The following is a 26,111-nucleotide window of genomic DNA, read 5'->3' as shown; positions in this document are numbered from 1 at the left end:
GTGGTGTATTTTTGGTAGCCAGTTCCTACTTTTTACACCACTTAGTCATCAGTTCATAAACTTGTTAGTTCTTGTTTTTCATGTTGGTAAACCAGCATCATTATCTCTGAATATAAACATAAGAGTGAAAAGGTGCGTTCCATTCTCTATTCCTCTTTGAGATCATATCATCATGGAGGAGAATGTTGTTACTGTCCTCCGTTGATAAAAAGAAACATGCAAATATAAGATGATACACTTTATAACAATTTTTTTCCCGATATAAGCTATTTATTCTCAGTTGGATTTGATCTATGCTCACAAGGACATAGCTACTCTTAAACCGTCTTAACCCACCTGTTTGCATAGTTGCAGCTCCAGCATTGAGCTGTCAGCAGTATCTTCACATTGAGAACTTGTGTTTAATGGAAAGTGTAATCCACCTTGTGTTTACATGAACAAATGTCATTTTCTCCTCAACCAACAAGGCTCTGCTGAAGGAAATTATATCAATTTTGAATGTTTGTCACAACAATGAGGATGAAGAGCTAAGGAGTTAAGCAGGGATGACTCAAACATCTGGATTCTTGGGTGGTTACGATACACGTATACACAAAAACACTCAAAATAGCAATGCTGTTTTTAATGAGGTACAGTGTGGGGAGAACAAGTATTTGATACACTGCCGATTTTGCAGGTTTTCCCACTTGAAAAGCATGTAGAAGTCTGTAATTTTTATCATAGGTACTCTTCAACTGTGAGTGATGGAATCTTAAAAAAAAAAAAAAAAAAAAAAAAAAAAAAAAAAAATCCAGAAAATCACATTGTATGATTTTTAAGTAATTAATTTGCATTTTATTGCATGACATAAGTATTTGATACATCAGAAAAACAGAACTTAATATTTGGTACAGAAACCTTTGTTTGCAATTACAGAGATCAGACGTTTCCTGTAGTTCTTGACCAGGTTTGCACACACTGCAGCAGGGATTTTGGCCCACTCCTCCATACAGATCTTCTCCAGATCCTTCAGGTTTCGGGGCTGTCGCTGGGCAATACGGACTTTCAGCTCCCTCCAAAGATTTTCTATTGGGTTCAGGTGTGGAGACTGGCTAGGCCACTCCAGGACCTTGAAATGCTTCTTACGGAGCCACTCCTTAGTTGCCCTGGCTGTGTGTTTCGGGTCATTGTCATGCTGGAAGTCCCAGCCATGACCCATCTTCAATGCTCTTACTGAGGGAAGGAGGTTGTTGGCCAAGATCTCGCGATACATGGCCCCATCCATCCTCCCCTCAATACGGTGCAGTCGTCCTGTCCCCTTTGCAGAAAAGCATCCCCAAAGAATGATGTTTCCACCTCCATGCTTCACGGTTGGGATGGTGTTCTTGGGGTTGTACTCATCCTTCTTCTTCCTCCAAACACGAGAATGGAGTTTAGACCAAAAAGCTCTATTTTAGTCTCATCAGACCACATGACCTTCTCCCATTCCTCCTCTGGATCATCCAGATGGTCATTGGCAAACTTCAGACGGGCCTTGACATGCACTGGCTTGAGCAGGGGGACCTTGCGTGCGCTGCAGGATTTTAATCCATGACGGCGTAGTGTGTTACTAATGGTTTTCTTTGAGACTGTGGTCCCAGCTCTCTTCAGGTCATTGACCAGGTCCTGCCGTGTAGTTCTGGGCTGATCCCTCACCTTCCTCATGAGCATTGATGCCCCACCAGGTGAGATTTTGCATGGAGCCCCAGACCGAGGGAGATTGACCGTCATCTTGAACTTCTTCCATTTTCTAATAATTGTGCCAACAGTTGTTGCCTTTTCACCAAGCTGCTTGCCTATTGTCCTGTAGCCCATCCCAGCCTTGTGCAGGTCTACAATTTTATCCCTGATGTCCTTACACAGCTCTCTGGTCTTGGCCATTGTGGAGAGGTTGGAGTTTGTTTGATTGAGTGTGTGGACAGGTGTCTTTTATACAGGTAACAAGTTCAAACAGGTGCAGTTAATACAGGTAATGAGTGGAGAACAGGAGGGCTTCTTAAAGAAGAACTAACAGGTCTGTGAGAGCCGGAAGTCTTACTGGTTGACAGGTGATCAAATACTTATGTCATGCAATAAAATGCAAATTAATTACTTAAAAATCATACAATGTGATTTTCTGGATTTTCTTTTTTAGATTCCATCACTCACAGTTGAAGAGTACCTATGATAAAAATTACAGACTTCTACATGCTTTTCAAGTGGGAAAACCTGCAAAATCGGCAGTGTATCAAATACTTGTTCTCCCCACTGTATACACAAAAACACTCAACAACGGCAAAATAGCAATGGTGTTTGTATGAGGTATAATAAGTATTAGGCCCAATCCCAATTCTCCTTCACTCGCCCTTCTTTTCTCCACTCGCACTTCTTTTCTTCCCTAAGCCCTAAAAAAGAAGGGGGAGATTTTAGGGCACTTGAGATCTAGGGCACTTGGCCCAGGTGCCTGTCCCAATTCTCCCCCTACCCCTCGTTTTCATCCCTTCCCTGATCAGGAAGCAGAGAGCCAAAAGCTGTTTTAATTTCAGCTGTAGCGCTGTTAATATGGCACTTTATTAAGTTTTAATATTTTTTCAGGTATAATGGTAACCTTAAGATCCCCAACCGGGGCTCAGTTTATCCAAATAACGCCTGTTAAGAAATTTGACCCGATGTTTTCGGAGATGAGAAGAGCCGCCGGCCCCGGGGAGCAACCTCAGCTCACAGCCCGAGAAGAGACGTGTCCGCCGGGCAGGCTGCTCCGTCAGCCCCGGGAGAGACACTCTCTCCCGGGACGCAGCTCTGTTGAGAATCACGCCGGCTGAAATAAATCATTTAGGAATATGTTGGTTTAATAGATGAAATCTAACAGTTGTAGCTACGCCTGTTAAGAAATTTGCTCCGAAATTTAGAGATTTCTGTCTGCCGGGTCCGGAGCTTGGGTCCGCGTTAAATCGACGCAGATCCTACGGCGTAGGTTGCGTAACCTCCGCCGTAGGATCTGCGTTGGTGTAACGCGGACCCATAAATCCCTTTATTCTGGCGTGATCTTCGGCAACTTTATCTGAAAGTGTGTAAATTACCCAGATAACAGCTGGATTACTTTGTGGTTTCTGAAGACTATTATATCAGAAACATCCAAAACAAATCTGACGAGTCACAGGATTATTTCTCTCTATTTCTCTGAGACCAGTCTGCCTGTTTGCCTTCGGTCGGCGAGTCAAATCGACGCAGAGCCTCTTTTTTTCATACCCCCTCGCTCGCCAAGTCAGCATCTGAAATCCCTCGATTTGAAGGGGCTATTCTCAGCCCCTAGCCCTCGTTATGCCCCCTCCCCCTAGGTGAAAAGAGGAATTGGGACACCACTACCTTCACGGGAACGCGCAAAAGTTAGGGTTAGGGAAGAAAAGGAGGGCGAGGGGGAGTATTGGGACGCACCCTTAGTCTAATGAAAAAGCCTTGGAAGAAAGAATTAGGGGGGAAAAAAAAGGAGAAAAAAACTGGATGGACTCAACTCATAAAGCTGAATGTGCTTTGTGAATTACTAATAAATAAATTAAAAAAACCCGACAAACTTTTAAACAGAGCAAGTAGTTTTTATTAATGTTCCAGCAACTTAAAGCTCAAACAAAGGATAATTTCTACAATAGTACACCCTAAATTGAAGGTATTTATGGCACAACCAAAGGATATAGCAGTTATGATGATGGCCCAGACTAAGTTTCTACATTTGCAATAGTTTGAAATTCATCAAATACGATGCCAGAACTGAGTTGTAATGGTGCGTCAGCAGCACTAAGCTGGTCCTGAGATATTTCAGTGGAGTCGGTCATTTCCATAGAAAAACAACTGTCACATTAGATGACATGAAGCAGCTAGGAGGAAAAAAAACAACAAAACATAAAATATTCATTTGTGAATATCATCAAAACAGTGTTTGCGCTTTCTCACAGGAAATACAAAGCAAGATTTGGCAGATGTTTTTTGAGGTGTGACGTCTAGATTCTGTTAAGTTCGCATGACAAAAACTTTATTTATAGAGATACAGTACTGCTACTGAGTTTGGTTGGGTTTGGTAAAAAATTTGAACATCCGTGGGGATTAATTCCTTGTATTATTTGTCCTTTTCTTAACTGTAAATAAATAATGTGCATATATGATGGAGATATTCAACATTTTGGAGCCAACACAATTATCAAATACAAATCTTTTACAGAATTTAAGAAAGTTTAAATCTCATCCCCATCATTTTGCTTTTAGGGACTGATGCATGCACGACAGATATGGATTCTTTGTCGAGGATAACCGTCAGACACATCCACCCAAAAACCAGTCAAACACCATTTTTGTTTTTTTTTATATGGGGATATTGCTCAAATATTATCAAATATCCAGCTATCCTTTAGTCCTTACATATGTGACAAGTAGCCAAATAAAAGAAGTTGCATATCCTCCATGTGTGAGATGATATGCATTAAACACTGAAGGAGTAATAACTTTGGGAAACAGCGGCTGTACAAACAGCAGCTCAAAAACAGTCAAAACAAAAACAAGCTAAAGTCTAAAACAGGCTATCCACTCTGGAAACATCCCCATTATACTGATATTTGTTCATGCCGCAATTTGTTCAGTTTGCTACTGCATCGATGTTTAAATACTGTATATACTCCTTAAAAAAATAATCTTTCTAAGCTCCTACAGCAGTGTTCCCCAGTTCAAGTCCTCGAAGGCGGCCGGCCTGCATGTTTCAGACGTTTTCCTGCTCCAACAGGCCTGATTCAAATGAATGGACCATCAGCAGACCCGTATGAAGCCCTGGTGATTCAATCAGGTGTGTTGGAGCAATGAAACATCTAAAACCTGTAGAACAGTGCATCTCGAGGACACTGCCCTACAGGAAATCTTTAAATCTGACATCCATTCCCACCTCATCAGAATTCCCATATGGCTCCAATATTTTGTATTTCTGCATCATATGGATACATTTTTTCACACAAACATTGTGAATTTTTCTTAATCAAAATGGCAAAATTGACCGAATAATATAATAGTATTACCAAAGATCTGCATTTACTTCCCTGTGAAGTTAGATTTTAAATGTTGACACACACTCTACAGCTGTTGCACACACAGCATTTTCTGGTAAAGCAAAATCAAACATTGGTACTCATTCACAACTTTCTTTTGGAAGCTGCAGCACATGACCTGTTCTGGGATTATGACATGAACAAAATTATAACGTTTGTATATGCGGACTGCTCTTTTTTTAAAACATTGTTTTTGCGCTGAAATTGCATATTACAGAGAAATAATTGTTCAAAAGGCTCACTGATAATTTATTAAAGTTCTTGCCACACATCCACAAAATTTCCTGCAACTAGATTCTGAACAGATTACATTAAATGAAAATTGTTAAAAATACAATTCATAACAACATTGAAGGCTGTCAATTTATAATCACTTTTTCATCAACAGGAATTATTTAGATTAACCTGTATGGGTAAAACTAATCATTTTTCATTTCAAATTTCCTTTTTTACTGCTGCTTTTGCACATACAGAGGGACTCATTAGTCATTTCTGATAGCAGCAATTCATCTGATTATCTCACTCCCCAACATTTCTGCAAGCTCTTGGGGAGTATTAGAATTAAAACTGTTAAATTTATATTCATCTTTGGTGGTTAGGCTACAGTCAGTTTTCCTGCAATAGATTTTCTCAAGGGGACCAAGTTGGCCTCCAAAAAAAAAACAAACTTCACATCCGATAACTCAAATTACGTTTCACTGACAAAAATCAGCAACTTCTCACCCAAAAAGATGAACTTCCAGTTACCATACAGAACCATGTAAACTAGTGCCGGCATAGACCTCATTAAGGAGCTGGAGATGGCTGAAGAAGTGTGAATACTGCAAGAAATACTGACACAAGGGTGTCTGATTCTTTCAGACGTCTGTCAGGACAATGACAGAGCGATCTGTGGAAAAGTGGGGGGCGTCGGACTGGGGCAGGAAAGGGGGAGTCTTTCAAGAGACCTTGGAGTGCTTATGTTTATCTTTCTGTGTGTAGATGTACGTGTCAAAAAGTTTAGTGCCCTCTGCTTTAGAGTGGAGACATTTTTTGAAAGCACAAGGCTGGGAAAGGTTATGGCCACAGGGAGAAGACGGAGCTCCAGGCCCCTTTGTTGTTCTCTGCTCTTGGTTGTGTTACTAGTCCAGCTGTTAGCCACGCATCAGCGGAGTGAGACACTACGCCAGGGAGCGCTGACGAGGTTTGATTCTAGGATAGAGCTGCAAAAAACACAAACACAAAGAGGAGATAAGTTTCACTGACATCATCTGTTAAGAAACAAAAAAAAAAAGCATTTTGTCACAGAGATCAATGTTTTTTCTTATTAATCATCATCACAGTTTAAATACCGGTAACCACAATTCTGACAAAGTTGAGAGGCTATATAAAATGTAAAAAGAGAATAAAAAAAAACATATCTTATTTTACAATTGATCGGAGAAAACATATCAAAGGCTGAAATTGAGACATTTTACCAGTCTTAAATAATTTGGCCAATGAGCAACAAATGGCTGCACAAATAAAAACACTAAAATAAACATCTGGAAGAATATCTTCCAAATAAGTTTCTTACTTCTTACTGGTATAATGTCACTGATATGAATGGGGAGAGAAAAAAAAAACAATGTAGAGAGGGCAGATTGTTCAGAAGTAAACATGGTCAGAGGATCAACAATCTGCATCTATGAACTATTTCAGAATAATGTTCCTCAGTGTAAAATTTTTTTGGAGAAATCTGTGTGAGCGAAGGCTGAACATCAATCCCTTTTCAAAGCATTAAAACCAGGAATGATTTTGTAGTGAAATTCACTGCATGGACTCGGGAACACCTCTGGACACCACCGTCTCAGAAGACGGTTGTCTGTGCCAACCACATGCAAAGAAGAAGCTGTGCCAACATACGGTAATCTGAAAAAGCTGCTGTTTTCCCTGGGCCAATGCTCATTGCCTCGTGGTTAGATGAATCAAGAGCTGAAATTATTTTTGGAAATCATGAATCTGATTGTCCAATTCTAAAAATGGATTCATGTACTAACTACTTTGAATCATTCAAGAAAATGTATCTATAGCAACAACATTTCAGGTAATTTAAAACAACATCAACCCACGGTTAAAAACCACCACACTTAGCAGCGTCATGGGCAAGCCTGAACTTAAGTACAACACTCAGAACATCTTCAGAAATAGATGCAAATGAATTAAGATATTAATATTTTTATATCATATTTGTCCGAAACACAATTTTTGGCACTATTTGATTGGAGTCTCTTCAGCAACAGCAGCCTATGAATGTTTCTTGAAGTTTTGAAAAAGCTTTTTTTTTAATTTTCTGTAACATGAAGCCACGTTGCCACATTTATCAGTGCAACCTAAGCATTGTGTTTAAATAATTAGTGATTGATTCAAATGTAGCTTAAACACACTTTTTTGTCCATTTTCCTCAGACTATAACAATAGGGGGAATGCGCATGACGTCACAGATGCGACTTCACAGCGGGTTACGCCCACTGAGTGGAAGAAAGACCGAGTGGCAGCGTAAACTTTCTGTTTGAGCAACTCGAAAACATCTAAAATGGGAAAGAGCTGTTGTGCGATCGACTGTAAAACGATAACTCTGATTTCTTGCTAAATCTAAGAGTACTGACTGCCGAAAAATAAGCTTAAGAGAGACAAATGGATCGCTGCAATTCGCAGAAACAACTGGATTCCAGGCACCGAAACATGGATTTGCAGTTCCCATTTTGTATCAGGTAATGTTTGATTTTTGGGTAGCTAACGTTAAACGGTCAAATCACAAAGTTCGGTGTCCTCATCGCTTTAATTTCGCCAACAAATCCTGCCTTGAAGTAGGACCAAGCATCAAGACTTTTCTATGCCTTCAAGCTTTGCTTCGTGTATTTCCCCGGCGTAGAAATTAAGTACATATAAATATCAGGAAACTCAATTCGTGGCCAAATATTAATGTCCATGGACCACTGGTTCTTGGGGTAACTGTACGGGTCACGGTCAAGTCCAACTGCCTTTAATTAAGCCGATAATCGGCTGTTATCCCGTCTTTTCCATTTCCCCGACTAGTTGCAGTCGATTTTGCCACTCAGTGCGAGTAAGGGGGCTGGTCCAGTGGGGAGGTGACGTCAATGTATATCCTCTATTAATAGCAACTTGTTCCTCGGTTCGGACTAGTGCCATGTTATAAGTAATACATTAACTAGATCCATGCTAGTAGGATGAAAACATGTTAATGTTTGACTGCTATACACTAAATGAAAAGCTGTGCATGTTACAGAGGGACACTAGTCCAAATGCAGATTCATACTACTATCAAGTTGGTGCAAAACTGTTTTTTCAGTCTCACTTATCAGCTGATTTTCTGTCATTTGGCCAATGAATCAAGCCATTCAATAATAATCTCCACTAAACAGTTTTTAAAATGGGAAAAGGCATAAACTCCCGACCTGGCTAGTTCAGTTAAGATACACTCTTGGTAAAGTGATGAAAACTTTTGTTACCCCCAGCAGGTTGCGGGGCACGTAGCCCTCATTGTCCTCAAGCCTCGCCCACCACCAGTCTGTTTCACTGTCATCCTGTCGTCGCAGAATGGTGATGGCATCTCCTTCCTTGAACAGCATCTCATCGGGATTCTGAGGGTCGTAGTCCCACAGAGCGTACACCGTCCTGTTGCTCATTACGCCCAACTTCTCTTGAACACCTGCACAAATTCAAAACAAAGATATCAAGATCAAAATTTAAAAAAGGCTCAACCCCCCCTCACTGAATTGTCAAAAGCTGGTAGAACCAGTACTGGAGTTGAGGGGGGGTGGCATCCCCCCTGAAATAAAAACAGTCAAAATCATCCCCCCTTTCCATCCCTTATGTCCTTTCATCAATGAATGTGGTTTTACTGCTATTTCAACATTTAGAGTCATCACCAGAAAAATAACACCAGAAAAATAACTTATTTGACAATTTTCACCTGTTTCAAGTTCATTTTCACTTGAAATAAGTAGAAAAATCTGCCAGTGGGACAAGATTTAACTTCTTATTACAAGCAAAAACAATCTTGTTTCACTGGCAGATTTTTCTACTTATTTCAAGTGAAAATCTACTTGAAACAGGTGAAAATTGTTGTTTTTTCCAGTGATGAGTCCTTTTTAAGTGTAATGAGATGTTTTTACTAAAATGAGACATTTTAACTAGAAATAAGACAAATATTCTTGTTAAGATTGTGAGTTTTTGCAGTGATCCATTTTACTGTGAAGGACAGAGTCATATTGATAAGTTCAGAAAACTGTTTTTTATTGTTGTGTTTTGATGTATTTGATGTAAGCCCAGTGGATATTTAAAGCTTACAGAAGGCTGCATTTAACTGCTGCTATGTCATTCCTGCAGTATTTCTGCTGGTGTTTTGGTCACTGCTATTATTTGTAATATATTATATTATTTGTAATCAGCACAAATTATCTGTCCCCATATGATTAAATCCACCATCCCCCCCTGATTTTTGTTTACAACTCGAGTACTGGGTAGAACCAACATTTTTTTCGATTAATGTTTTATCCTTTTCCCCCCTGATTTTTAAGGATGTATTTTCTCACCATATAGGAACTGAGAACATTGGATGTAGCCCTCCTCCTTTTCCTCACATTTATCTGCTGCAGTCTCCACGTCACTGATGGTTGTGGCAAAGATAGCGGCTCCTGACTCCACCAACAACTTGCACAGATAAACACTGTTGCAGGAGGCGGCACAGTGAAGAGGAGTCCTGCTCCAGCAAACACACGAAGAAACATGACTAGTAAATATAGATGAATGCTACATGAATCGTCATTGGGCGCTAGTGTCGAGAAGCTTCGACTCACCACCCGTCACTGTCTGCAGCGTTTACGTTCACGCCAAAATCCAGCAAGAACTTCACTATGTGGTGGTGTCCCGCACACACTGCGTTGTGTAGCGGGGTGATGCCCTCATCATTGGGAGTGCTGGGATTCTCCACCTGGGACCACAACAATCAGATAGAACCCAAATGAAAAGATGAGTGACTGCCCTGCATGGAGAAATAAATGAAACCTGCACACAGTTGTGAAATACCTCATAGATGATTCTCTGGACCAGATCAAACTCTCCCTCTAAAGAGGCATCAAGAAGCAAGGCCAAAGGGTTAAACTTTACTCTAAAGCCATGACCAGTGCGCTCAGAGCTGGGCTTCTTAAGGTTTGTGCGCTTTTCCTTTAGCAATAGAGAGAAAGGCATGAGTTATACTTTAATTGATCAAATTACACATTTTAAATGGGAGAAACAAAACAAGACATGCATTTTTCACCAGTGGTTGTGATACTGCCGTGCCGCTCTCCTCTGGAGTGCTGACCTCCAGTACGGGGCTCGGTAAAGAGGCTTCAGGGCCTCCCACGTTATTGTTGTTGTTATCCTCCGGTCTCTCTGCTGCAGCAGGATCCACCGGTCCTTCAGCTGACGAGGGCGCTGGCTCGTTGTCGTTTGCATCAGTGTTGGGAGGTGGAGCCTCAGAACCTGCTTCTTCTTCCCCTTGTTGTGGCGCCAGCGGAGTCTCGGAGAGGAGGTTGCCATTGTCCGTGTCGGCTAGAGAGTCACTTTCTAGATATCCAGGAGGATTGGCTGGCTGATAAAACGGCGTCCCATTACCTGCGCCATTACCTCCTCCTGACCCACTAATACCATTCCCCTCTATGCCTCCTGCTAACGTGTTGAACCTCTGGTACAGCAGTTTCTGGATGTTGGGCCCGGTGGGGCCCTCTGGCTCTGTGATGGAGCTGCGCTTCTTCAGTGGTCTCGGGGCATTGGCCAGCTTTTTACGTAGCACCTCGAGGTCTGCGTCGCTTTGGTAGCGCAGTGGGGAATGTACCATAGGTGTCAGCTTTGTTGGGCTGAGGGGCCGAGGGATGTTCTCCACACTAGGAGGAGGTGCCAATGGCTCCAGGGGCGGGAAGTTTTCGTGATCTTCCAACTCTCCGTCTAAAGCATCCTCAATGCCAGCGTGGCCTTGGAATAATGGAAAGGCCCCTCCCGCCTGTATGAAAGGCAGGGGTGAGGGAGGTGTCGAGCTGGGGGGGAGAACAGGCTTCCCATATACTAGAACCAAACACAATTGATAACATTAGAACAAGGGCATTATTGTGGTCACTTCAAATCTTCAGTATTTTTTTGTTTATTATTAATATAAATGTTCACACATAGGGGTGGGCAAAAATATCGATATGGCAATATATCGCGATACTTTTCCAGCTGATTCAATATCGATATTCAAAATTTGAATATCGATTTTATTTTTTTTTTTTTAAATATTTTTTATCCCCGATTTCTTTCCCATTATATCACCCAGTGCTCCTACTTAAGTGACAGTCCTGGGCATTGCCACTCTCTACCAACCCTGGGAGGGCCCTGCACTGAGCTCCGGTTTTATTTCACGTTTTATTTCATTTTATAATTTATTTTTTATATAACACAATTGCCTGTCCTTAAAAAATGAAAAATAATGGACAGAGGTTTATTTATTTATGGATTTATATCTATACTGACTGATCACTGTGCCTGTCCTTGGTTTTAGTACCCATCTTTCTTGTGTTTATTATCATTTGCCACATAATTAAAGCAACCTCATACTAAATTTAATGTTAATTTCATATGATGTAAATAATATGAAAAACATATACAAATATGTTGTAACTTTAGCTTGTATAGTTATAATAAAACATTGTTTTGACTCAGTTTGTCCCATGAATTGTCACTATAATCTGATGAACGTGCAACTCGGATTTTAAGATCCATCACTATCATCTGATGTACATATATACAACTTGGATTTTAAGATGTGTAATGCATTTTTAAATTTTTTGGTGAACTATGTAGAATATAATAATCGGGATATCGCATAATCGGGATATCGCAATGTGTATCGTATCGTGGCTCAAGTATCGTGATGCGTATCGTATCGTGAGGTCCTTCCCAATACCCACCCCTATTCATACAGCTGATTTCGATGATCTTACCTGCTTTGAGAGTAGGCTTGAGTGGCTGGCTCTTTGGCACGCCCTGCTGGAGGTACATGTGATAAATCGAACTGGAGTTCATGGTAGGTGGGCCCTTACGAGGAGACTGAGGCCGCGATCCTCTGTCGGGGATGAAGGGACGCACTGCTACAGCCGGCGGAGGATCCAGACGCTCGCTCAATGCCGGGGGGAAAAGCGGTGTGCTGGGCTGAAAGGTGGGGCTTGGTGGCACTGAGATCCGCTGCTGAATCTGCTGGGAGGACGAGCCCTGAGAAGGGGGGACGCGGGGCCACGCCGGAGCTGGGGGGTTCGGGAGTGGCCGAGGCGGAGGGACATCCTTGCGGCGATCCAAGGAGCAGGCTGTGTTTGCGGAGGTAAGATGGGATCCATACGGTGGTGGTTGGGGCTTTGTTATAGCAGGGGAGGAACCAGCTTTGGAGTCTAACACCTGTGGCAGAGCAGGAAATCCCAAATATTCTTAGTATAAAAGGGTGACACAATATGCAGAGAAAAGAAAGATTCCTCGTCATAAAATAACAACTTGTACAGGACTGTCTCAGAAAATTTGAATATTTTGATTTTCTGTAATGCACTTACAAAAACAAAAATGTCATACATTCTGGATTCATTACAAATCTGAAATATTGCAAGCCTTTTATTATTTTAATATTGCTGATCATAGCTTACAGCTTAAGAAAACTCAAATATCCTATCTCCAAAAAATTAGAATATTCTGGGAATCTTAAACTGTAAACCATAATCAGCAATATTAAAATAATAAAAGGCCTGCAATATTTCAGTTGATTTGTAATGAATCCAGAATGTATGACATTTTTGTTTTTTTAACATTACAGAAAATAACAGTCCTGTATATATAGCGAAAATAAAATGGCTTTAACTTTGGACTTTATAAAAAGAAAAATGTAAAAGTTTATCAATTGAGAGTATTGAAAGAGAGAACTTTACAAGAAAAACATGTACCTTTTCTGCACCTGGAGCAACAGGAGAGGGAGGGCTCTTTCCCTGCGTATCGCTCCCTGAGTCTCTTCTCTCAGGAGGCTTTAGAGTTGTGCCGGTCTTGCTTGCAATAGGCCAACCAGTGTCATTAGCTGCACAACAGGACAGAGTTAAGTGTGTTGCAAATAACTAAAACATATCTCATGATAAAGGCGGTGTTATGAACATGTTTTTTTAAACAACTCAACATAGTGACAAAGCATGTCACTATGCAGAACTGGGACTAAATGGCATAATTTCCTCATTTTTTATTATGATACGTGCAATCCTGAGTGATCAACGGTATCATGTGGAATCTCAGCGATACCACATGAAGAACAAGTTCATGTAACACTGAAGAGAGGGTTCAGGATTTTGTTAAGTTTATCCTATTAACTAGACATCATTAAATGGTACTCACTCACACTGCCTTGCCGGCTTTGCATTCAAATGACCTTTTCATTTTTGCAGAAAAAAAAACCAAAAAACAATCAACCCAGGCCTCCGGAAATTACAAATTCTTAACCACTATCACCAAATGGAGGAAAAGGTCATGTATATTTAGAGAACTGGCTTTGTGTGTGTTCTTTTCAACTTTTGATTATATATACACATTGATCCATGGATGAGAAATACTCTTTGGTAGATAGATGCTTTGATTAGTTTTGTTTTTGATGAGGTATTTTAACTAGTTGCAGCTACAGAATAATAATTAAAAAAAAAAAAGCAACCATAAACACAGTTTAGGTTTCAGGCCAAAAAAAAAAGATCAATAGTACAAAAATCCTGAGCCTTCAGTTCACAGCAATGATGATGATGGAAATAAATACATTAGTATTTAAACAGGGCACTTGTGTAGTTGTTATTTGAATACTTGAGTGTCAAGAACGAGTAGAGGATTCAGGTAAAGACAGTAAATGCTGCCTCAGATGTAAGAAAAGAAGAAGGATTTGCACCTGTAGGCACTATGGAATGAGTGAAAAGAAATGATGAAAAGAAAGACAACAAAAGAGAAGTATGCACTGTAAACTTGACAGTTAGTCAGCATAAACAATATCAGGGCCTTTGCTTTCCTGATATTAAATGCCAGGCAGTTTTCTGACACTGGAAAGAAAATACTTTGATCTGGCTCCTAACTGTCAAGAGATGAGACTTATTAAGTGATTGTTTAAATGATTTTTAAACATGCAAAAGTTAAATTCCTTGTCCATGTGGCTACGTCCATAATGGTCCAAATTCGGTCCAAAACGCTGTTTCAAACGAAAACCAACCATCCACACTACTGTTTCAGCCCAATGTCAGAGTGCCCGATGTCCATCCAGATTACATCACCATAAATGTCACATAGTCATCCATGCTCACTGGACATGTGCACACAACTGGTAACTGACTGAAAACTAGAAATGTTATAATGGCTTTTTTCCTTGGATGTGCAAGTACAGTAGCTGCAGTATAATTAAACTTAAACTAAGACTTTGGTTGCAAATCATAGTAGTAGCCTCCGCTGCTCCATCTCCACAGTACTCTTTACACCATGATTAAGGTCTGTTTGAATAATATTTTGGAAAAATCAGGAAAAGTCATGAATGACCCAAAAGAGCAAATCTATGAAACAAATCAATGAAACTTTTTTGTTTCCAGAGGGTTACAGTTTTGCCCATCCACACAGTTTAGAATTTGAGGGCTGAATTTGCTTGAGTCACGTGGATGCCAGGTGCAATTATCATAAAAGTTTTGCGCTTCAAAATGAAAACGTATTAATTTGGACGTAGCCTGTGACTATTATCACACATCTGCTCTTGTGAGGATGTGACATGAAGGTTAGAGGTTACAACGGACAGGCTGGGACAGTTATGAAACAAGAACCAAGCCACAACATTATGGACTTATTTGTCAATGTAAATTCATGAGGCACTCAACTCTGCGAACCCTCTCAAACGTGTAAACGCACACGCACAGGATCAGCAGCGCTTTGCCAGTTGTTCATTATGTCAACTGCAATCAAGGACGTAACATTTCTGCAGATGGCAGCAAAGTGTTTCAACATGACAGCTCACTACTTCATAGTTATTAGCCAATACACACAGGAAACCCTCTAAATGAGCTGATGATGTGTACTCTCTTCCATTCAGGAAAACAGAAACAATACTGCATGGGCAGCACGGCTTAATGATGGCATTAGTCAGCAGTTGTTGGATTCAGTCAGATTCTGCAGCTGCCATGGTAAGCTTCATATTGTTTGAGGCTGTTGGAGCAAATCATCACATCAGTTTCTTGGAGTATAAAAAGAGCACGAGGTGATTAGAGTGTAGTAGGCTTTGGTGTGACTGGGGATAACCCAGTCTTGGCAATTAAGTAAATGACTGACCAATAACCACATAGTATTAACTCAAAGAGTAAAAACTCTGAAGCATGCTGACGATCCTGTGCCACAGTCAAGAGAAAAGGTTCAGTAGGTGCCTGCCATCCCTCTGCTTATGCAGCATTGTGCACTCACGGGACGTGCCGTCAGAGCCAGTGGAGGCTCCAGGGCCTGGGTGGGATTCTGGAAGGGGCTGGGGTACCGGGTCCACAACGATGTCTAAATCAGACACTTTCCAAGGACCGGGAGGCTTTCGCACACCGTCTACCCAGGGGAAGAGTTGCCCCCAAGCCCACCCCCATCGAAGCAGAGACGTTACAGAGACAGGACAGTGCAGACATACGAGACCAGAGAAAACAAGGGCGGGAAGAGACAGGTTACACAAGACATACAAAGAAAGTGAGGTTAGAGAGGAAGGAAAAAGGAAATCACAGAAATAAAGTCCAGATAGAGATCTAACACAGTTCAGGAAGGGAAGAAACATGAAGGAAATATCATTTACATCTATTCATGCAGTATTTGTTCAACGTAAAGAGAAAAAAAGCTGGATTTATGATCCTTCCACACTGCATGCTGGAGAGAGGTAGAAGCTCCTTCAATCTACCAAACATTGAACTGGGAGGTGTCATCCATTATCTTCCTGAGACTGGTGGTCTGACATTCACTCCCACATCACTTCACACAGGTCAACACATGTTTGCCCACTAGCCTAGGGCAACTACTGTACACACTGTTTGGACAAGTCGAAAGGGTTGCATGGTTGTCCAATCGGACAAAAGGAAAGAAATTATTACTTCAATGAATATCGTGCTGGTGTCAATCTGGCTCTCCTTCTGTTCAATCCACTTTCTACTTATTAAAAAAACAAAAACAAAAAACCCAACCCTGTGAAGTCTTCTTTTCAGTCTCCTTTTCTGCAAGACCATAACTTCGACCTAAGTCTTCTGCCGCTGATATTACGTGTATTCAGAGGTGGACAGAGTACTCGACCCCAGTACTTGAGTAAGAGTACAAATACTACTGGTCAAAATTTACTCCGTTACAAGTAAAAGTAGCTCAGTCAAAATATTACTCGAGTAAGAGTAGAAAAATACTTGCTTTTAAAGGTACTTAAGCATCCAAAAGTAAATGCTTTTAAATTTACTTTAAGTAAGAGTGAGAGTAAGAGTAAATTTCTTATTTTCCACATCAGTAAATTACTATATTTTTTCTAAATTAATTTAAGGATCTTTTAACTCTTGTTTCTGAGAATTCGATGTTGAGTTGTTGAAAGCAGAGAGGTAGTTCTGCTTCGGCAGACACAATAACGACGTATTTCCGCTTTACGTACATCCCAGTGGAGAGCGTGCACTGTGATAGGTCTCCTCCTTTGACAAAAACAGCTTGTGTCCAATAGGATTTTAGGGAAGAAGAAAAAAGAGCAGACCTGAAAGTACTTTTAGAGTACTTTTCAGCCTTCCTACAAATTCACTCGAGTAAAAGTAAAAATATTTGTCTTGGAAATGTATTCAAGTAAGAGTAATAAGTACCAAAGAAATCTAATACTCAAGTACAAATCCTCTGGATATGTACTTAAGTACAGTACTCAAGTAAATTTACTCCGTTACTGTCCACCACTGCGTGTATTTAAACTTATCAAATGTTTTACAGTATGCCCACATGCCTCAACATCATTTTTTTGGTGTCACACCAACCTGATTTGGGCCGGCCCTGGTTGGCTTGGTTATTTACAACTACTGACTGAGGCTTCAGAGGCTCAGGTGGTAAGGTGTAGCTCCCATCCTGTCGACTTGGTACGGGAACTTGAATATACGGCCCGACAGCAGCAACGCGACCCAGGGTACCAGGAGCTGGCTGGGGAGAAGGTGGCCCGTTGGCTCTGTTGAGCTGTAAGAGAAGAGAGCACATGTTACAAATGTTAAAAGTAAAATGATCTTACGGAAAAGAACTGCTACTGATTTCAATATCAAGGAGATAACCACTAAATTGAAATGCTAAAAATCATAGATTCTACATTGAACAATATTAGAGTGACCATGTCTGTGAGAGGGATTTAAAGAATTGTGTTAAGTGCTCCTAGTCTTACAGGAAGGTTCTCTTTTTGACGTGCCTCAGCTTTTTTCTTGTAGAGGCGTTCCCGCAGCTCGCTGATGCGCTTGTCCATGAGCGTCACTTCCATGTTACGCTTATTCAGAAGATCCTTATGCTGCTGCAGTTTGCTGTTTTGTTCCTGGTTCAGTTTGTTCCGGATCTGAGGGGAGGTGGATGCAATTTTAAATAAATGAAACATACATACTGCCACCACAGCGGTCAAAGGTAATTTAAACAAAGTGGATACCAGAGGTGTCAAGTAATAAAGTACAAATACTTCGTTACCTTACTTAAGTAGAAATTTTGGTTATCTATACTTCACTGGAGTAATTATTTTTCAGACGACTTTTTACTTTTACTCCTTACATTTTCACGCAATTATCTGTACTTTTTACTCCTTACATTTTAAAAACAGCCTCGTTACTCTATTTCATTTCGGCCTTTAAAACAAAACTATCCAGTTAAATTGCTCCATCCGGATAGAGTGAATCTGGTTGTGGTTGTTTCAGATGTTCTTGTCCAGTTTTGTTCTTACATCCGTTCCCTCAGATTCCTGCAACTAAACTTGGATGTACATTCCAGTAAAGGTTAGGATAAATGATAACACGCCTCTGAAGTTTGACTTTTCACACCATTACAATACTTATAGGCAACTAGTCATCATATCTCCTGCTCTCTGAAACACATGTTAATGCTCAATAGTACACATATATGGTTCTTTAATATATTTGCATTATACTAAGATGCATTCATTTTCAATGGCTTTTGTCCTTAATAGCTTTTTCCCCCTTATATTACTTTTACTTTTATACTTTAATTAGTTTTGAAATCAGTACTTTTATACTTTTACTTGAGTAAAAAACTCAAGTTGATACTTCAACTTCTACAGGAGTATTTTTAAACTCTAGTATCTATACTTCTACCTGAGTAATGAATGTGAATACTTTTGACACCTCTGGTGGATACTGAAAGAAGAGGCAGTGCATCACCTGAAGCTCTTGGTACAGTTTACGGAGCTCTAGAGCTGCTGCATTGGTTACTTGGCCACCCAGGCTGGTCTGTATGCCGTTGAGCTTTCCTCTCCGGAGATCCTCCAGCTGCAGGCTAAGCTGCTCCACCCTCAACACCGCAGACTGCAACTCGGCCTGCTTCTCTTGGAAAAGGCTGCTGACTTGCTCGATCTCTGCCGCTGACCATCATAAAAACAAAAAGGAGAAGACACTGTCATGTGCACCCACAAACAGCTATGATGAAGTGGTGGTGAAAAAAAGAAAATGCCATTCATGAAGATAACTAAACACTAGGGGTGTAACGATACACTAATCTCACGATACGGTACGATACACGATATTGAGGTCACGATAACGATACGATACGATACGATATTATAGCAGTATTTTTTTAACAACCTTGAATGAGGAACATATGACTGGAAAAAAATTGGCTTTTATTTGAAAGACACAAAATACAAAACAATGCTGTACGTTTGCTCTATTGTTACAGTTTGTAATGCTTTATAACTGTTTAAGTTTTAAAGAGAAAGCCAGGCCAATCATTTTCCACAAACTGAACTAAAAGTAAATGTCAGGTTTGCATTATGCATCTTCAGTAAACATATTTTGCCACAAACTGAATAGTTTCTCTCATGTATGATTTGACTTTTTTCTTTCTAATTTAACAACTAAAATTAAATAAATAAATAAAAGTAAATAAATACATACAATTTTGCATCATAAAAAATATTGATTCATGCTCACCTTATTAGTGTAAGAGGAGATTTATTTTTGTTAAGAAGTTTATTTTGGAAATTCAAGGTTCATTATTTTATAAATATATTCTTTATATTCTGATGTAAATCAGGGACTATAATTACACTAGTCAGTTTATCTGTAGAGTTTAGTATGTTTTAGATTGGGCGGAGTGATACAGCACTAGGTTCTGTGTTGATGTTCTAAAATCCTACACTGTTGAGCGGACATTAAAGTACACTGGAGCTCAGCAGAAGTGTGTTTATCCTACTCACGACCCCAAAAAGGTTTAATTTAATAAGGTAAGCCTTAACTCTACACCAGACTTACATCAGTTAAAGTTCAGAGCTCAAAACGGGACCATAAGACGGGACTAGTTTCTTCTGAGCGGAGTAAGATTTTGGTTCCCGGGTCGAGGTGCGGTCGCGGTCATGGTCAGATGCACGTTTCTAGTCAACACAATAGATTAATATTAATAACCCAATATCGCGATACAGTTTGTCACCTCCACGACACGTATTGTGACGTTTTTGTATCGCGAAATTTCGTGGCACGATATATTGTTACATCCCTACTAAACACTCAAGTTGGATAGCCTTGTGATTTTCTTCTGTGACATATTTAAATATGTACACATCTGCTTATATTCCAAACTTTACTCTGACAGACTGTCTCATATCATCATTTAGATACATTCTAGTGAAATTGTTTACATATTAAAAGTGTACATACACAGGTTGCCATTGATGACCTTGCTGTAGTCCACCTGGCCTCTCATTGCCCGGATCTTCTTGAGCTTCGCCTCCTGGCTCTCCACATGATCCTTGAGCCTCTGCAGCTTTTCGCTTTCTGACAGAGTATTCTGCTGCCGGCGCTCCTGCTGCTTCAGGTAACGCAAACGTTGCTCCTTCAGAGAGAGAAAAAGACATTGATTTTTGATAAGGAAAAACTGAGAATGCACATTTGTGTCCAAACTTATAAGGCAGTTCTTAATAGTATCTGCTGCTTCAAGCTCTGGACAATCTCTTTATGACACATAATACAATTTAAAGTATCGTTGTATGAATGAATGAATGAATGAATGAATGAATGAATTAATTAATTTTTATTTTTGTGTCATGTCCGAAGACCCATCCCTTTACGGGATTATAAGACACCAGAAACAGAAAATCATCAAATACACAATATCACACACACTTAATTGGGAGCTGCACAATGTACACCGGAAAAACAAAAATAAATAAATAAATCAAAAACCAGAATGGATATTTTTAAATATATGTTACTTTTCTTCGTTTATCCCACGCTTTCTCCAAATAGTCAGCAAGTGCAAATATTTTATGATCAAAAATCCATTTGAGTCTGTAAGTTGTAAGTTGTTGAGTTGTAAATAAAAAATAAAATAAAATAAATAAATAATAGTATATTACTATGAAACTGGCAAGACCCCATCTGAAAGCTCGAGAGAATTCTCACAGGCAGACATGCCTTAAACTAGGCTAATGTGGTCTACCGTGAACATTAAATGGGATTCTGGGCTCTGTCAAGACGGTCTGAAGGCTGTGGAAAGGGTCAGATGACTTCATATCTCTACCCAGCTGAGAATTGCTCCAGTTAGGGTCCTAAAATAGGAAATGACAGGCCAAAGTCTCCTAAATGACTGCAGGGGTTTAAGTGGGCCGACTTTTGAGACACCACAACAGAGGCAATAAATAGTCTTTATCTGTGGCTCTCTACAGTAGGCTCCTTCTTGCATGACTGATCAGCAAATTACAACTGACTTGGCTAGTGTCCTGAAATGCCACAGAGTGACAAGGTAGACCATTCGTGTTAAGACCGGCTGCCACTGCTTCCACTAAGAAGAGAAGTGCTTTGATTTAAAGGAATATTACCACTTAGTGAGTGCTTCAGGTGAGTATGGGAAGATAATGTAGGTAAAAAAATAAAAATAAATGTTTTTAAAAAGAGAGAAAGGATTGTATGTGATAATTACAATAACATGGAAGTGCACTTCATGTGGGGCAAAAAACAACATGAGAAATGTATTATATAGTTTTAAGCTCTGACATGCTTTAGTGCGTACGACTCATTGTATCCGTGGATGTGTTCATATAATAACTTAAGTATATTTTTTGACTGTGTAGGAAATCCCTGCACCGTGACTCACACTGCATTCCATCTCATTTCTTATATAACAGGTTGTCCCTGTTTAAGGTCACGATGGACTCTTCTAAAGAGACTTGTGCGTCAATACTCCATCTGATATATAACAGGGTTGTTAAAGACTGTCCTGAAATTAACTGAACTCGTGCCCAGTCTGTTACGTCCAAAATTTACTTTTTCCGCTCATTTGCAAAGGGATTGGCGGATGAAATAAAAACTCAGTCAATATTATTTTTACAAATTTAAAATAATGACTAACTTATGTTACACTGCCATGATGTGAACTGTAGTCTCTTGAAACTGACACATTTATTCATTTACCGTTTTGCCAAAATGTAAAGTGAAGAATATAAATGTGAAATTAAACAAAAAATCTAAATCTTCAGGATGCAATAACCACAGATCTGCCAACTTTACTTTGACTAATATGTCCCACGATGAAAGGTGCTGAAGCTTTTACAACTGATATGATGGCAAAAGGGTTCACAAGAGAGTTCAAACTTATATATATATATATATATATATATATATATATATATATATATATATATATATATATATATATCAAAGGAATGATTCCTGATAAGTGTGACTCATCTTAAGGTAGGTTTTCATCTTAATAAAAATCTATAACGCTTTAATATTTTTTCCAATGTATGGTGATGCGTTTTAGATGCTTCACTTTGCTGGTTGGATTGGAAAACGTTACAGAAAAAAAAGGGTGTATGCATGTGTCAAACTACATAACTGCATAAGCAACAATGAAAAGGAGCCGTATAAATCATTCCCAACAGATGTTTAAGCTTTACAGGCCAATTATGAAGTCTAATTTTGATATTTTGTGAGTGTTCATTGCAAGAGACTGTTGTGTCTGTGCATCACATGGAAACATGCCAGACCAACTCCAATCATTCTGATCGGGTAAGAGAAACTGGGCTTAAATTTTAGTCTGCTGTCTCTCAGAAATTAATTTTGGATTGAAATTTCTCAGAATAAAAAAAAAAAAAAATCAAAAAAAAAAAAAATCATACAAAACATTCACATAAAAGCTGCATTAACATAAAAGAAAGGGGCCAATTTACTGATAATCATTATTACACAATTTAACATGCTTTCAGTAAATCTAACCAAAAGGAATCCAGTCATCAACAAATAATGACTTGATGCAGTGTGCCATTATGTTAGAAAAATGTAAATATTGTAAGAAAGGAGTTGTGGTAAGATAAAAGAGTTAAGGTGTTACCTTTGCAACAAGCATTTGCTGCTGAGCTTCAATTTGCTGCTGTTGTCTGGTGGCCATCTCCTGCAACTCTGAGAGCGTGAGCTCCACACGCTGATTCCCCACCTACACAAAAACACAGACAAAAAGTGGTCAAGACACTAAAATCTGAGCCATGTGATCTTGATGTAGACTCCCACTTAGATGTTACAAGAACAACAGATGTACAGTGGCAGAGAAGAGGCATCACGACTAAACCGTAGGGATGTTTGTTGGTAATAGATAATGCTGTCCTCTTACGAACACTCCTGTTATTTCAAAGAAAGAAGAAAAAACGTATTACGTGCAAAAGGTCAAAATATAAGGATTCATCTTCCTTGTTCAAAAAGCTGTTCTTTTTGTATTTTTTAATATTTAGACCAGGACAAGAGCTGACATTTGGTTTTCCCCTGAAGCTGCTTTTAGTTGGATGACACACTTTACACTAAACTAGGCTTTTCCTCCAGCCACAACACGAACATTTATCAGCTCTGAGCAAAAGCTGCCTCTAAACTGTTTCCCGGCAGCATGTATGTTTGTCCATCTGCACCGATGTAAAAGACAAATCTGGCAGTCATTAAGTGCAGAATAATATATCCAGCACCAAAGTTACATAAGCTACAAAGATTATATAAGAATAAAAATGAAAATGTAAAAAAGAAAAAAGAAAAAAGTACAAAGAAACACAAAAACCCATTTGCAGGAATTGTTTTAGTCTGATCTGAGCAGCCTCAGGGTCAAACAACAGGAGACTTTGCCGTACCGAGTCTGAGTCTTCCTCCTCCAAAACATCTCCATTTGTTATGGGACGTTAAATGTGAGACTCGGCAGGCAGGATATTTAAGCCTAAAAGGGCAATGTGCCATTTGGTGACATAAGCTTCATATCATATCACATGAGCCAGAAAATACAGAACTGTAACAGCAAAACTACCAGCAGAAAAGTTGGCAGTTTTATTCTGACACACAATCATCAGAGGGCAATTTGATCATTCAAAACAAAACATGAATGCACTCAATGTACAAGATTTCCTTTTTCCACAGAAAATGGAAATCACCAAAGGCACAGATTACATTTATTTTATACTTTATATTGGTGGGAAGCTGTTGCTTTTCTTACATAAAATGATCTGAACAATCATCTACTGTTGATCACTAGTAATACTGGCCAACATGTTTATGACAATCAGATGTACAGTAAGATTATACAAAACAGTCTCTCATATATACTCATTTAGCAGATAATAGCTCAGAAAAAGCAGAGTTGTACACGCTAAACAATCACTAAACAGGCATCTACAATCAACAAGTGATACAACATGCATGTCTTTAGCGTGTGGAGAAAGTAGATTCACTCATGGGAACAATTATAAATAACAAACAAAGGCTGCATTTGACCAGCAAGCTATTAGGAACATTTTGCTATCAAGCAACACTAGGACTAGGTAGTATACTCTGTTTTTGCATTTGTATTTGCATTCTTTTAAACCCATACCATATCTGAAAATCTCATTTAGACACAGATTTAATTGGGCACTTTGTATTTCCTCTGTAAAGTCATGAGCACCCCTCAAAGTGCAGTCACACCTCCCCTCTGGGTTTGTCAGCAACAAGATGAGGTGTAGACTTGCAAAGAACCGTTCTTTATTGTTGGCAAAGAAGCAAAATAATCTGTTCTGTTGTCTTATTCATTTCTTTTTTTTTTTTAAATGCAAGTAGTGGTAAATCTAGCAAATTGACGCACAAACCATGGTTAAATTCTGTCCAGCCACACAAGGATGAGTAACTAAGTTTTCCGCCTACTTCACATTTAAAAGCAGTCTAAATTTAAATGGAATGTGGTTTTATCTGATATACTTAAAGAACTGACTGCCATTGTCTGTGGTCCTCAAAGGGCTTAACTTCAGTCACCACTTGACTAATTGTAATGTCTGATAATAGAAACACACAAAATATATAAATTAAAATGACTTCCTTAGGATTTCGGTTGTATTGAAATTATATGTGAGACAGTGAGACAGAAGCAAATGGATGAGTTTATGGGAAGCAAATGGGACCTAAGTTCAAGATTATTTGTTATTGAAATAAATCAATAAATAAATCAATTGAAAGCTTATTAACTTGTTACAAATATAGTTTCCTGTCTCCAAGTAAATGATGCAGCCGTAACAATAAATAGTACAACCATAACATGCAGGCTTGGCACAGCGCACACAGAAATCCATTAGTTATCTCCATCCAACAAAATATAATCTATTTTTTGAAACAGGCTTCGAGAGAAAATATGCAGAAAACCTGCAAAGTATAAAGATAAAAAAAGGTTCACCTTCCCAAACTGTTGCTATGAAGTTCCCTTCTTCATCCAGAGTGACACTGTGATGATGTTTAAGAGTTTGCAAAGGAGGATTTTCTGAGGTCTTCAGCCCTGTTTTTCTTGAAATCTTCAAGACTTCTGGCAGACTAGCTTTTAACAAAGAGCACATGTAGTGAATGTGCTCCTAAAACCACACGCTTTACTGAAATTCTGAAATGCCCTCAGACTTTTGGAGGAACATTCAGAGGGAGGAGATGATCCCGGAAATGTCACAGCGGATAAGAGGCTTTCTATGCGTAAGTGTATGATTACAGTTTGCTGAGATAATCCTAAACATATGTAAAGTGCCGGAATAGAAAGTAAAATTAACAAGCAAGGACATAACTGTCTTGTACTGCTCTATTACGATTAGTATAATTAAATATTTCTCTGATTTGGCTTATCTGAACAAAACATGCCTCTGTACAGGAACAATTTCTACTTCTGTTGTGCATTGTGCATAACTTAAACTACTCTCTGTGCAGGGTTGCCCAGATTACTCAGGCAGTGTGTCTTTACCTCACATGTGTAAGGCCCTTCATATAAAGAGAAGTTCAGGTTCACAAGGGAGCAAGGGACTACTGTATGTGACTCAATTGCTGTAGAAATGCAAAGCGTGGGGGGGAAGCCACTGGGACACTCAAGAGAACTACACTCAAATGCTTTCAAGCAACACCGCATCAATGACAATTCACCCGAGGGAGTAACGTAAACACAATTCCTAAGATCACTGTGGAGAAACAGCCAACTGAGCCGGTCAGGGAGGAAGATAGGCTGGCCACGAGTTCACCAACTAGGACACGAATTGCATCGAGGCATACATATCTAAAATTATTTTTTAAAAGAATAATCATCAGGAATTTAATTTTGATCAAAATATGTAGCCTATTTATAACTATTACTCATTCAATAACATCCTTAGCTGCAAACATCTTATATGATATGAAATTATTTTTATTTTGTGTGAAAACTTTCTGAACTCTTTCAGACTATTATTCTAGCAAAATGCAAATTACCCAGATTCTTTTTTTTTCCTTTTACAGATGTATAAATGCC

General features: G+C 39.3%; 1 protein-coding gene across 4 annotated transcripts in view; it reads right to left on the bottom strand.

Moving 5' to 3' along the window:
* Window positions 1-4,824: 4,824 nt before the first annotated feature.
* The window catches only part of ppp1r13bb (protein phosphatase 1, regulatory subunit 13Bb), a 36,046-nt gene continuing 14,759 nt past the window's right edge, over window positions 4,825-26,111 (bottom strand). Inside the window, exons 6-19 of one of the 4 annotated variants that reach the window (XM_061746291.1) lie at window positions 22,689-22,790; window positions 20,015-20,189; window positions 18,524-18,723; window positions 17,530-17,694; window positions 17,138-17,330; window positions 15,579-15,707; window positions 13,067-13,194; window positions 12,086-12,533; window positions 10,375-11,168; window positions 10,152-10,289; window positions 9,923-10,056; window positions 9,659-9,825; window positions 8,573-8,772; window positions 4,825-6,283 (exon numbers count right to left, since the gene is read on the bottom strand). In XM_061746291.1, the coding sequence (XP_061602275.1) occupies window positions 6,242-6,283; window positions 8,573-8,772; window positions 9,659-9,825; window positions 9,923-10,056; window positions 10,152-10,289; window positions 10,375-11,168; window positions 12,086-12,533; window positions 13,067-13,194; window positions 15,579-15,707; window positions 17,138-17,330; window positions 17,530-17,694; window positions 18,524-18,723; window positions 20,015-20,189; window positions 22,689-22,790 (3,015 nt within the window). In that variant the 3' untranslated portion in view covers window positions 4,825-6,241. The remainder of the gene's footprint in view (window positions 6,284-8,572; window positions 8,773-9,658; window positions 9,826-9,922; window positions 10,057-10,151; window positions 10,290-10,374; window positions 11,169-12,085; window positions 12,534-13,066; window positions 13,195-15,578; window positions 15,708-17,137; window positions 17,331-17,529; window positions 17,695-18,523; window positions 18,724-20,014; window positions 20,190-22,688; window positions 22,791-26,111) is intronic. The other 3 variants (XM_061746292.1, XM_061746293.1, XM_061746294.1) reach the window with 3 other exon arrangements.

This window comes from Cololabis saira, chromosome 18 (assembly GCF_033807715.1).
Source record: "Cololabis saira isolate AMF1-May2022 chromosome 18, fColSai1.1, whole genome shotgun sequence".
NCBI classification, from domain to species: domain Eukaryota; kingdom Metazoa; phylum Chordata; class Actinopteri; order Beloniformes; family Belonidae; genus Cololabis; species Cololabis saira.
The sequence above is the reverse complement of the archived record's forward strand: the minus strand, read 5'-3'. Positions and strand labels throughout refer to the sequence as shown.